Source organism: Odocoileus virginianus, unplaced genomic scaffold (assembly GCF_023699985.2).
Source record: "Odocoileus virginianus isolate 20LAN1187 ecotype Illinois unplaced genomic scaffold, Ovbor_1.2 Unplaced_Scaffold_1, whole genome shotgun sequence".
Classification (NCBI taxonomy): Eukaryota; Metazoa; Chordata; class Mammalia; order Artiodactyla; family Cervidae; genus Odocoileus; species Odocoileus virginianus.
Window position 1 is genome coordinate 2,762,530 of NW_027224263.1, and position 14,004 is coordinate 2,776,533.

General features: G+C 46.1%; 1 protein-coding gene across 1 annotated transcript; it reads right to left on the reverse strand.

The window, feature by feature from the left end:
• Positions 1 to 6,356: 6,356 nt before the first annotated feature.
• Positions 6,357 to 7,792, reverse strand: KCNE5 (potassium voltage-gated channel subfamily E regulatory subunit 5). Its single transcript, XM_020886755.2, has one exon. It carries the CDS (start codon positions 7,645 to 7,647, stop codon positions 7,210 to 7,212), a length of 438 nt encoding a protein of 145 aa, XP_020742414.1. The 5' UTR covers positions 7,648 to 7,792; the 3' UTR covers positions 6,357 to 7,209.
• Between the last annotated feature and the right edge of the window lie 6,212 nt (positions 7,793 to 14,004).

Below are 14,004 nucleotides of genomic sequence, written 5' to 3' on the forward strand. Positions count from 1 at the left end.
TTTGGAACTCTGCATTCAAATGGGTATGTCTTTCCTTTTCTCCTTTGCCTTTCACTTCTCTTCTTTTCACAGCTATTTGTAAGGCCTCCTCAGACAACCATTTTGCCTTTTTGCATTTCTTTTTCTTGGGGATGGTCTTGATCCCTGCCTCCTGTACAATGTCACGAACCTCCATCCATAGTTCTTCAGGCACTCTGTCTATCAGATCTAATCCCTTGAATCTATTTGTCACTTCTACTGTATAATCATAAGGGATTTGATTTAGGTCATACCTGAATGAGTCTAGTGGTTTTCCCTACTTTCTTCAATTTAAGTCTGAATTTGGCAATAAGGAGTTCATGATCTGAGCCACAGTCAGCTCCCGGTCTTGTTTTTGCTGACTGTATAGAGCTTCTCCATCTTTGGCTGCAAAGAATATAATCAATCTGATTTTGGTATTGACCATCTGGTGATGTCCATGTGTAGAGTCTTCTCTTGTGTTGTTGGAAGAGGGTGTTTGCTATGACCAGTGTGTTCTCTTGGCAAAACTCTATTAGCCTTTGCCCTGCTTCATTCTGTACTCCAAGACCAAATTTGCCTGTTACTCCAGATATTTCTTGACTTCCTACTTTTGCATTCCAGTCCCCTGTAATGAAAAGGACATCTTTTTTGGGTGTTAGTTCTAGAAGGTCTTATAGGTCTTCATAGAGCCATTCAACTTCAGCTTCTTCAGCATTACTGGTCAGAGCATAGACTTGGATTACTGTGATATTGAATGATTTGCCTTGGAAATGAACAGAGAATTCTGTCGTTTTTGATTGCATCCAAGTACTGCATTTTGGACTCTTTTGTTGACTATGAGGGCTACTCCATTTCTTCTAAGGGATTCTTGCCCACAGTAGTAGATATAATGGTCATCTGAGTTAAATTCACCCATTCCAGTCCATTTTAGTTTGCTGATTCCTAAAATGTCGATGTTCACTCTTGCCATCTCCTGTTTGACTACTTCCAATTTGCCTTGATTTATGGACCTAACATTCCAGGTTCCTATGCAATATTGCTCTTTACTTTACTTTACTTCGGATTTGATTTCCATCACCAGTCACATCCACAACTGGGTGCTGTTTTTGCTTTGGCTCCATCTCTTCATTCTTTCTGGAGTTATTTCTCCACTGATCTCCAGTAGCATATTGGGCACCTACCGACCTGGGGAGTTCATCTTTCAGTGTCCTATCTTTTTGCCTTTTCATACTGTTCATGGGGTTCTCAAGGCAGGAATACTGAAGTGGTTTGCCATTTCTCTTCTCCAGTGGACCACATTTTGTCAGAACTCTCCACCATGACCTGTCTGTCTTGGGTGGCCCTACACGGCATGGCTCATAGTTTCATTGAGTTAGACAAGGCTGTGGCCCATGTGATCAGATTGGTTAGTTTCCTGTGATTGTGGTTTTCAGTCTGTCTGCCCTCTGATGGAGAAGGGTAAGAGGCTTATGGAAGCTTCCTGATGGGAGAGACTGAGGGAAACTGGGTCTTGTTCTGATGGGCGGGGCCATGTTCAGTAAATCTTTAATCCAATTTTCTGTTGATGGGTGGGGCTGTGTTCCCTCCCTGTTATTTACCTGGGCCAAACTATGGTGGAGGTAATGAAGATAATGGCGACCTCCTTCAAAAGGTCCCATGCACACACTGCTACACTCAGTGCCCCCAACCCTGCAGCAGGCCACCACCGACCCACGCCTCTGCCGGAGACTCCTGGACACTCATGGGCAAGTCTGGGTGACCTCCTCCAAGAGGGCTTATGCCATACCCAGGTCTGCTGCACCCAGAGCCCCTGCCCCTGCGGCAGTCCACTGCTGACCTGTACCTCCACAGGAGACACTCAAACACAGTTCTGTCTCAGTCTCTGTGGGGTCTCTGGGTCCTGGTGCACACAAGGTTTGTTTGAGCCCTCTGAGCATCTCTGGCAGGTATGGGGTTTGATTCTAAATGTGATTTTGCCCCTCCTACCATCTTGCTGGGGCTTCTCCTTTGTTCACCTCTCCCCCAAACACCTTCCCCATCCTGCATAGACATTTCTGGATAGCTCTCCTTTCAGAGTCCACTGAAATCCACAACTCGAGATTCTTTGTTCAGGTTTCACCTTTACATCGCCCTGAAGGGTCTATTATAAAGTGTGAATACCCTAAATGGCGAGTCGTATGAAGCAATGATTAAGCCCTGCTTCCTTCTACATAAATTAGCTGCTTGCCTTTTTCTCTGACTTCAAGGGCACTGTGATGGATACGATGTGAATGTACTTAACACTACAGAACTATATACTTTTGAAAGTGGCTAAGATGCTGAATTTTATGCTATAGATAACTTACCACAATTTTTTTAAAAAATGTATCTGAACTATTCCCCCGTTGCCCTGACTACACTCTCTTCAGAGGAAGAGGCCCAGGCCACAGCTGTACCAAGACCCTGCCTGCCTCAAAACACAGCTGATGAGACTCACAGATATAGAGAAAAAACTAGTGGTTACCAGTGGGGAGAGGGAAGGGGGAGGGGCAAGATAGGGGGAAATGGGGGTATTTGTGGGATTATATGAAATTATGTGTGCAACTTTTGAAAATTGTAAAGCACTATAGAATTTAAAGAATCTTTCATTCAATGAAAAAAAAAAACAGCTGATGAGGGACTGGTCACCTGGTCCCATGCTGAGATCTAGCAAAGAAGACTTGACTTAATCACATTATTTGTCTTTCTGGATAGGCTGCAGGGTATATTAAGTGACAAAAGGGGCTGAAAAGTGACTTTCCATCCAACTTCTTCTCCCAAAGCCATTCTGATGGTTCTCCAACAAGGCTTGGCTATCAACCAATCTAATCTATGCACCCTTGGTGGTCTTTGTTCTTGCTCCCTTACCTTCACAGAACATTCCAGATTGCTCTTCCTCCTAAGTCTCTCATGAAGCCCACAGCCTGTGATTATTTCCCTTCATTCTCTTCTCTTATGTCCTCTCTTAATCCCTGACCTGTGTCTTCAAAGTCTAGAATCCCTGAAAATACAGTATTTATTATTTTTTTAAGGGCACTTGTAGGCCTACCGATAAATGGGAGTAGAATAGGAATGTGAGACCGTTTTGCACAGATTCCTAGTTATCCAAGATTTCAAGATTCGGGGAAAAGGCTGACAAATCTGGGAGCTAGTGGCCAAGTCACTGCAATTCTCTTCTTTGAACAATAAAAGTGAACCACACAGTAGAGAGAGCTTCCACAGTGGCTCAGTGGTAAAGAATCCACCTGCCAAATCAGGAGACACAGGTTCAATCTCTGGTTCAATCTCTGGGTCAGGAAGATCCCCTGAAGAAGGAAATGGCAATCCATTCCAGTATTCTTATCTGGGAAATCCCGTGGACAGAGGAGCCTGGCAGGCTACAGTCCGTGGGGTCACAAAAGAGTCGGACACGACTGAATGACTAAACAACAACACAGCAGAGAATTTTCTCTTCCTCACTTTCCCCACACACCTTCCCAAGAGCACTCCCCCAAAGAAGGAAAAGGAAAATATAAATGTAACACCTTATTCTATAGTTGCTATACTTCTTTCCCATATGGTATCTCACTTGATCCTCAGCTCCCCACAGCTGCAGAGACAGGCCCAGAGAGGTTAAGTAGATCACCCTGAGAAACAAAGCCTGTTAAGTGGCAAACCTGGGGCTGGACCCCAATTCTCCCAGATTCTTGTCCTTGCTTTAGCCGTCAGGCAAGATTGTTTGGAAAGCAGCCCAGTCCCTTTCCTCTTATTGATACAAATTGTGTGCAGATCTTTGGTTTCTAAAGGAGATGGCAAATTGTAAAGAAGATGGTGACTGACTAAAGACAAATGAAAGACCCCATTTATATCCCTCTAGAAAAATGAACTGACAACACAGAATTATGCCTGTAACGGGAGGAAAGCTTCTGTTTATTTTTGCACTGTCAATAAGCACTTCCAGACATTGGAACTCAAAACATCTCGGAGCCCCACTTGGTTTAAAGCCTCAAGTTACAAGTAAGGAAGCATTCTTCATTATTATTATGGAGCAAAGATCTGAAACTGAACTGAAATGGGACCTACTTACACAGAAGAAATAGCCTGCTGTTGGGGGGTAGATTGAAAAAAAATCACTCTAATTGATTAGAATCACATTAAGGAGAAGGTGAAAAAAATGTCCCAGTTTGTACAGTCAGCTAGTGCTATTCAGGAATACATTATTAAAACTACAGGCTGACCGGGTCCCTTAAGGTCTTCTTTCTTCCAGCTCATGCTGACCATAGTGTGAGCACTTCAATACTGTTGACACCCCCACAAGTGGTGCAGAGTCAAGTGTCCAGACATGTGGGAAACTTCAATATCTGGGACACAGTTGCACTCTTGAAAGTGCTTGGGAAAAGTGGATGGGCAGTCAAGCAAATCACTCTCCCCCATCCAGCTCATTTTTCTCACTGGGAAAGCTCTTTGGCTACTCTCACATGAACTTGGTCAGGACCCTCATCATCCTAAAAAGGTTAAAATATTAATTGCAGGGCAGCAATGGAGACACAGACATAGAGAACAGAAGACTTATGGACACGGTGGGGGGTGGTGGAGAGGGTGGGAAGGTATGGAGAGAGAGTAACATGGAAACATACATTACCATATGTAAAACAGATAGCCAATGGGAATTTGCTGTATGACTCAGGGAACTCAAACAGGGGCTCTGTAACAACCTAGGAGGGTGGGATGGGGAGGGAGATGGGAGGGAGGTTCAAGAGGGAGGGAACATAGGTATACCTATGGCTGATTCATGTTGATATTTGGCAGAAACCAACACAATACTGTAAAGCAATTATCCTTCAATTAAAAATAACTACAATATTGCAAAGTAATTAGCCTCCAACTAATTAAAATAAATGGAAAAAAAATTTTTTTAAGAAAATGAAATTGAAAAACAAAAGGTTAAAATGTGTTTAAAAGCAGGAATAGTTTGGCAATGGGATTTGCTTCCCATAGCTGGCATATTCATGCTTTTTTATGGACATTATCCCAACTGCTCCCAGCTGCCCTTTTGGGGGCAATATATATTTTTAATGTCTTTGAAAAAAAAAGTACAGATGTTTACAAACTTTCAACACCTAGAGCAGTGACGATGCTTCATTATCAAACAACCTCATGTCTCCAGTTATGCCAGATCAGTGAGGGACGTTTTTGTACCCAAAATACTGGGTTGGCCAAAAAGTTCATTTGGGTTTTCCATAAGATGTTACAGAAAAATCTGAATGAACTTTTGGCCAACTAATACAAGGCTGAGGGCTGCCACTGCTCCCCCTCCCCTGCCATGCCCCTGGCATGGATGGATATTTGTGTCCTCCCTCCATATCCCATTCAGGCCCCCCTGCCTGGCCCTGAGATGACTCTCACAGCATCATCTCTTCTCCTCTCATTGTCTTGGACCACTGCCCAATCCCTGGCCCCCACCTGCAAGTTCCTGGGGCTGGAACTAAGACTGGAGAGGAGCCAGTGGGGCAAGGCCAGTATATCTTCAAGGAGTGAATCCTGGGAATGAAAGTAAGTTTGTCTAACTTATTAATAGCTCCAGTAAAATACCATATGGGCTACAAGGTCAAAGCCAATGCCTTGAATGAGGCTTGTGTATTTTCAGTGCATTTAAGTAACCCATAATATCTTTGTCCTGCTACTACTGAGAAACCAGCTGTCTTGAAGCAAGTTGACTTAATGCTGAGGTGACTTCATGTGTGTTTGATGAGGCTCAAACAGACATCATCAGGTATAAGCATTTAAGCCCTAGGCAAGCAAGTTTCTGATGACCTTCAGAGGAGAATAAATCAATAAACATACACCTCTAACTTTACCCATCATTGGTTAAGATAGTTTAAGCATCTCCTTTCTGATTTAAGATTTACACTCTTTGTTGGCTTTTTCTCTTTTAAATAAGCCACTTCTTTGAGAAAGTTACAAAGGTGGCTTCTAAAAATTAACTCTGATAATAGCTAATAGTGATGGGTATGAGATGTTGCTTTCATTTAAACTCTATGCCAAAAAACTGCAAAAGGCAAGTGAAAAATCCTTATTTAGCACTGTGATATTTGAAAGTGCTTCAGAATTAAGGGAAAAGGAGAATAAAGCCATTATAGCTTGGAAACATTTGAAGAAAAAAACAACCCATTTATCCATATATAAGCCTTTTCTTCACCCACAGTGACATCTATGACATTGGAACTGGATATCACAACAACCCAACTCCTAAATCTAAACATTATTTCCAAAAAAAACAAAAAGAATTCATTCTGTATATAGTGCTGGGTCTCAACGCTGGGATCTTTGAGAAAAGAGTCTTAAATCATTTTTAAATGACCTTTATTAGCTGCCTCTGACATTCCCCAGGTTACAGAGCAGGAGACGACTGAGCCTCGTGTTCCATGGAGGGAGCAGATAGCTGCCCTAACAACTGAATCAAGATAAGAGAGGCACAGGGAAGTACTGGGGTAATACACCCAGCAGTGTCTGTCCATGGCAGAAGATGGCAAAGCTGCTCAAAAGTAGGCAAGTTACCTTTGGATGACAACTGGAAGCCAGAAAACCATACAGTTGGGACTCAGACGTCTTCCCCACCCCTAAGCCCCCTCCCCCACCAGTCCCCATCAAGTCCGTTCTACACCACAGACTGGACCTAGTGTCTTGCTTAGCTCCCTGCTGAAGGAGGAGGGAGGGAAAAGACTTTTGAGGTCTCATTTTCTTTGTCTCTGTCCCTAAGGCAACAGGAAGTTGGAGCTGCCGCGGCCGGCCTGGCAGTGGCGGCAAGCGCATTGGCTCTGCAGAGTCTGAGCCCCTGGAGCAGCTGCCAGTTAGACGGCCCAGAGTTCAGGTAGACTTCACCGCTTCAGTTCAATGCCAAGTGTTGGACGTGTTGGATTCAGTTCCCAGGGGCCTGGAGCTTGGTGTCAGGGCTGTCTGAAGACAAGCGAGCAGAGGCAGTTTAGGGTGGTGGGATGTGCGGGGTGGGGGTGGGGGTCTGGGGGGCGGGGAGAGGAGCGAGAGGCTGGCCCGGAGGGTAATGCTTCTTCCACGGCCCTCCAGGCGAGGTCTCCTGGCCTCTCAACGTCTTCTGAGCCTCAGGGGAGGCAAGCCCTGGAAGGGGAGGAGAGGACACGGCGAGACAAGCGAGCTGAGGAGGGAGCGGGCGAGCCAGAGAGCTGGGTGGCGGTTCTAGACCCCCTCGGTGCCCCGGGCCATGGCCGGAGCGGGCAGCCCGCCGGGGGCGAGCTGGCGGCGGCCCTCGGCTGGCGAGCCGGCCAATGTCTCGGCGTCGGCGGTGACCGGGGCCCCTCCCGGCAGCCACTCGTGCTGGGCGCAGGCCTGGGACGGCTCGTCCTTGGCCTCGACGAGCTTGCGGGAGCGGGTGTAGGCTAAGATGAGGCCGCCGGCCAGGCAGGCGTAGAAGACCATGATGAGCAGGATGTAGAGATAGGCGTCGTCGCCCTTGGCGCTGGTTACCTCGCGGCCCACGAAGGGGTCGGGCACGACCCCCATGCCCATGCTCGGGCCGGGGCCGGCGCCCAAGCCACTGGCGTTGCCCCGGTGATGCAGCTCCAGCAGCAGGCGGCTCAGCAGGGTCCGCAGCCGCTGACTCTCGCTGCAGTTCATGGCTGTCGGGGAGTGACACGGCGGCTCCAGATCGCTGTTGACCTTGCCCCCGGGCCAGGCCGAGGGGATGCGGGCGGGCGAGCGGCGGCGGTACCCGGCTCCTCCAAGGCGGGTGGCGGAGTGGCTGGGGGGCCCCGCCGCCCTGGCCTCCTTATTCCCTCACCCCCGCACCTCCTCCCCTTCCCCACCACGCCCCCTCGGCCCGAGGCCGCCTCTTCCCAGGCTGTCTCGCCGCCCCGGGGATAGGGGACAGCTGGTGGGGGGAGGAGAAGGGGACGAGGGAGGGGGCGAGGCCAGGAGAGGGGCGAAGGGGGCGGGGGCGCGGAATGCGCGGGGCCCCCGGCGGCCAAGACTGGCTGGGCGGCTCACTGGGGCCAAGCCTGGACCCCGGGCTGCAGCGGAAGAGAATTCCTTCTAAGTTCTGGCCACCTGCCCTGCAGACCCAATTTTGGCCCAGTTACAGCATCTGCCCACCGCCCCGCCCCTGCCCCCCCCCTCCCAAGGCCGGCACTGTGCGGGGGTTCCATCAGCTCTCACAGAATGTGGCAGCAGAGACCGCTGGTCCGCCTCTCAGAGCTGGTGATTACTGATGTAGACAAGGACCCTGGCCTAGCTTCCCAGCCATCATTGCTTCCCCTGGATGGAGGAGGTGAGCATCTTATTCAGAAGATGCTCAGAACAAATATGGCGACTGAAGTGGAGTAGGATGCCCCAGGCTTCCAAAAAGGCTTCTGATAATATACTAGCCTCCTGGGAAGTACCCCTGCTCTGATCTCCTATCATATTTTTAGAGGGGCCTCCACATCTTAGCATGTGAGTGTAACATCTATTATGTGACCCTGTTTTCCCTTGGGTGGCAAGTCATCTTCCCAGATAAGCAGCCAAGTTCTTCCATTAAAAGGAGCAGGGACATTTAAAAGACCATTTGGCTATACTCTAGACATCTCAGGATCTGAAAAGTGCCAATTCTAGAGAATTTGCTGACCTCCACACCCAATTAGGCTGATATCCAGCTCTGTGCCTCTGTGGGGCTTGGTAATAGGTCTTGGCCCTGCTGGCTCATGCAGCAGTCATTTTTTTTTTCCTCAGAGGGTATTCCCTGGTGGCTCAGTGGTAAAGAATCTGCCTGCTGATGTGGGTTCAATCCCTGGGTCTGGAAGATCCCCTAGAGAAGGAAATGGCAACTCACTCCAGTATTCTTGCCTGGAAAATGCCATGGACAGAGGAGCCTGGCAGGCTACAGTCCATGGGGTCACAAAGGGTTGGACATGACTTAGCAACTAGAAAACAATAACAGTCTTCTTTTAGGGGGAATCAAGGCACTAAGACAGAGATAAGTTCATAGTATGTCCAACTGGAAACAGACTGGGATTCACAAAGAGAAACTGCTCAAAGGATTGATTTCTAAACAGCGAGTAGGAAAAAAAAATGAAGTAGTGCTGGTCAGGTCTCGTATATGATTGCCAAGTAAGAATAAAAGGGATTTTTTTTAAAAAGCTATATGCCTGTATGCACCCCATGCAAATAAAGCTGCCTGTTTAAGATCATTCAGTCCAGGGGCCATTTGATCTGCAAGGACCATAGGTTTAAAAAGATATGTTTTTCTGATGTCTCTGCTTCATCCACCCTTCAACTAGAGGGCCAGCCACTGCGGGGCTGTAGCCTTCTGTATGTTGGAGTGAAGGTGGCACCAAACCGTACCCAGGGTCTCAAACAGAACCTTGCTTAGCAGCCTCTACATACCTCTTAGAGACATTCCACGTGACCCTGACCACTGCATCCCTCCTAATCACCTTGCCTCAATGTCCTCACCTCAGAGGGACTCAGGGAAGAACTGTTCAAGTGAATTGGTATGACTAATGCCAGAGGACACAGCTAGGAAATTCTCAAAGCACTACCAACCTAACGACAGAAATGTTAAGCTAAAAAACCTCTCTGATCTGTTAAAACATTTAAAACATGCCCATAATACCTAGGGTTTTTTGTTTCGGGGAGTGGGAGGAAGAAGCCTCTTTACTGTAGCATGAATACAATCATTGAAACTTTTACTTTCAACAGGCTTATAAGCCAATAGATTCAAATGGTTAAGCAGCAGGACTAGAATAATAAAGTTTGACCTTGTTCCATGTCATAACACATGACTCTTGTCACATGGTCGGTATCCATGAGCTGCCTCCATTTTCTCACCCCTCCCTTTCCTTTCCATTCCTGGAAACTTCTAGAGTCCAGCGCTTTTGGACAAAATTACTCTCTGTCAGTAAGTTCACCAACACCCTCAGGGCCAAATTTAAGGGTCTCTTCTCAGTTTGCATCTTTGACCTCAAGGGTGAATTTGATACCATCAACCGCCCCCTTCTTCCTGTCCTACCCTTGGCTCTGGTGGTATGGGTTCTCAAGTTTCTCTTCTTATCTCTCTGATGCATCATTCTCTGTCTCCTTTGCTGGCTCCTGTTCTTTCCTCCTCCCATTAGCTGTTGGAATTCCCAAAGACTCAGTCCTCAGCTATTCTCTCTTAACATCCATTTCCTTGGAAAGTGTCTCCTTACATGGTCTCACCGACCACATGGCATTTATTTAGCCAAATCTGAATCTCTAGCTCTGATTCTTTCTTGTTAGCATCTTTTAGATCAATCCATTCCTTCCTTTCTGGTTTTATCACCACAAGCTTAATCCAAGCTCTCATTACCTCAGGTCAAATACGCAAACTGAGAGTCTCCTGTCAGATCGCCCTGCCTACAACCCAGTCCACCTTGCTATGACTGAAATAATTCTCCACCAACACCACTTCCATCCATTCACCCCTGTGTTCAGAAACCCAAAATTGTTCCCTACTGCTTCTTTAATCTTCTTTGATGGGTCTGAAGTCCTCATCACGAATAGACACCACCTTCTTCCTTTGCACTTGCAAAATAGCATATTCCTGGAGTTCCTCTCCAATACTCTGGGTCTTTCATCTTCCTCAAAATACACTGACAAAAGGAAGTCTTGCTTGATGCCCCTATTTGTGCTCTCAGAGTCCTGACAACACACCCCGCCTGATAGTGCCCCAACTCAGACTGCAGTATTCAATGCACAAAATTTGGAAAACACAGAAAAACACCAAGAAAAAGAATCCCCAAGAGCACACAAATGTTTCACATGAACACACACACATACAGGCACACACCATACATATATCATTGTTTTGTAGCCTTTTTCACTTAACAAGACACTGGGAATTTTTCCTCATGTCAGTAACTATTTTTTATAACATCATTTTATTATCTACACAGTATTCTGTACTATGGACCTGCTATGATGTATTTAAATGAGCTCTTATTGTAAGATTTCTGGTTAATTTCAAGGTTCTTGCTATTAAAGATAATGTTTTCATGAATACATACAAGGTTAATTCTAATTCCTTTAAAAGAAATAATTATCAGAGAGAAAGCAAGTTACACATTTGCAGAAGACTGGCATAGGGAGCAAGAGATGTATAGAAGGGAGTGGAAACAGGAATGGAGACTAGTCATAAAATTTAAAAAGGCCCAACCCTCTGAAAAAAACAACAGGTGTGTGTGGGGAAGGCTCTAGCTTTCTTTTCACTCAAGGGGCTGGCTGCTGGACAACCCTACAACCCCAGCCCTGAATGGCTGAGATGCCAACCCCCTCCGACCCCCTACTTAATGAAATTGTGAATCCATCAGACAAGGATTGAATCTCATTCCTCCCCAGCTTTCCATCCCCTCTACACCTGTCCCATACCTGTCACATAATCATCTGTTTATCCATTGTCCAGAACTCACTTATTTCCTGACTGGTAATCAAGTTTGTTGACAAAGGGAAGGAATTTATAATCATGTATTTAGACTTTCAAAAAAAGTCTTGGAAAAGGTTCTGTTCCATGCCAGGGTTGTTTTAAAAGTACAATTGAGGCGCCATGGGCTAGGAAATGCTTTCACCATTCCTTGAAACTGTGAATGTTTCCTGCCAATAGCACAGCTCCATGGAAGTTGGTTGAATTGAACTGAGTTGAGTTTGGCTAGTTGCCAAAGGACGGGCACAGATGGTAAGCACTGTTGGAGTCCAGGAGGCTGGCAAAGCTACAATGGGCTCCAAGGGAGGGGAGGAAAGAAGGCTTCATGAAGCACCAACTACAGACCGAGAAAGAATCATTCATTCATTCATTTCTTCAGTGAATACTTGTTGCATGTTACACTGTGCAAGGCACTGTGCTGGATCCTAGAGACACCTCAGCAAACAAGTCACACTGGTGAGCTGGCTGTGGCTTTGATGGATCACAGACACTTCTTTGTGAACTGGGCCAAAGCAGGGAGTGCAGGATCTGGAATGGGATGAGAGGTGGGCATGAAGGATAGCCAGAATTCTGATTGGGAGAGAATTTTGAGTCTGGACCTAAGCATTAGAGTCCAAAGACTTGTTTTAAAAAGGAAGAGTCCCCTTAATTCAAAAGAGGGAGGAGAATAAATGGGACAGTTCCTGGATCCCACTGGGACTTCTCAGTTGCTTCATAGGATTGTGTGCAGTATTGGGGGTAGAGGGACTGTGGTTTGATAAAATCAATATTTATGGGTTCAAGTGAACCCCAGGAGCTTCATGTGCCTATTTTGGAGATTTCTTGGAGATGGGCTTGTGCTGAGGTCACCCTATAACCAGGCCACATATGGGAGCATGAAATATGGCCCCTGATCTCATTTATCAAATGCCTGTTGATGTTATTCAGTCACTCAGTTGTGTTTGACTCTTTGCAATCCCATGGACTGCAGCATGCCAGGCTTCCCTGTCCTTCACCATCTCCCAGAGTTTGCTCAAATTCATGTCCATTGAGTCAGTGATGCCATCCAACCATCTCATCCTCTGTTGCCCCCTTCTCCTGCCCTCAATCTTTCCCAGCATCAGGGTCTTTTCCAATGAGCTGGCTCTTTGCATCAGGTGGCCAAAGTATTGGAGCTTCAGCTTCAGCATCAATCCTGCCAATGAATATTCAGAATTGACTGGTTTGATCTCCTTGCAATCCAAGGGACTCTCAAATGCCTAGCATGTGCTATTAATTAACTTCAAACAACCCTATGAGGAGGGTAGTGTTGTTATTAAAAATATTTAACAGCACTATGTCTTGGGCACTGATGGATGAGCAAACAATCAGAATGGTTTAGTCGCTAAGTCGTGTCTGACTCTTTGTGACCCCATGGACTATAGCCTGCCAGGCTCCTCTGTCCTTGGGATTCTCCAGGCAAGAATACTGGAGTAGGTTTTAGATGCTGACTATAAACAACCAATATAGCCTCACAGAGCCACATCATGGGGCAAAGAAATAGGAGAGAGGCACAGACTAAAGAGTTTCCTAGTTCCCAGAAGACGAAACCAAGATCTCATCTCCTCGGGGTTCACAGCTGTCCTGAGTCATTTTGAATCTTTTTCCTCCCTGCTGGTGTCTCCACGGCTCCCTGTGTCCACAGCAAGCACGTGAAATACCCCTTGCCTGCTGACTCCTCTAAAGCAATGATATCTACTGCAGCTGCCCCTCTCTCCCAGCAGTTTTCTAAGGATGCCACTTGTTGGCTCAAAATTCTTGAATGGGCCTCATCGGCTTGACAAATTATCACCTTAGTGTGCCCATCAAAACTCTCTGTGCTCTGGCTTGAAGATGCCTTCCAGTCATATTTGTAGCAATAACTACCCAACATGTCTCCAATACCAGAAATCTTTTCTCTTTTTTATAACTTATTTTTCTTGAGATGTAATTAGTATATAACACTGTGTAAGTCTGAGGTGTCAAATATGTTGATCTGGTACATTTGTATTGCAAAATGATTACTGCCGTAACATGAGCTAAATCTTCCTCTATCACCTGACAGAATGATCATTTCTTTTTGGTGGGGAGAGCTTTTAAGACACGTTTTCAACTAGATAACATCTCTCCATCCTTAGCAACTCCACAGCATAGGATACCAGTAATATGTGTGCTTGTCAGATGGTCCCAACAATCCTTTTGAGAGCAAGGGCTGTGTTCTTTCTCTTCGTATTCCTTGTCTAGCCTGGAACAGTGCCTGGCATATAGTAGGTGATCAGGAAATATTTACTAGGGTCTGAGGTGTGCCTTCTTCCAATGAAGCCTTATAAGTTTGAAAGAAATTGGCTCCATTCAGGATATGGAAGTTTGTGTATGCATTTTTTCCCCAAAAAAAGAGAATATTATGAAAATTTCAAACATACAGCAAAGTTGAAAGAATTTGCCAGCAGCACCTTGTAACTTATTAGCCAGATCCTACCGTAAAGTTTTCTGATATTGGCTTTATCCATCCCTCACCTATCCATCTGTCTGTCTATCCAGTGTCCTTTCTTTCTTAAGTTGCA

Coding starts and splice junctions, on each gene's coding strand:
- KCNE5 (XM_020886755.2), bottom strand. CDS start 7,647: ATGAACTGCAGCGAGAGTCAGCGGCTGCGGACCCTGCTGAGCCGCCTG.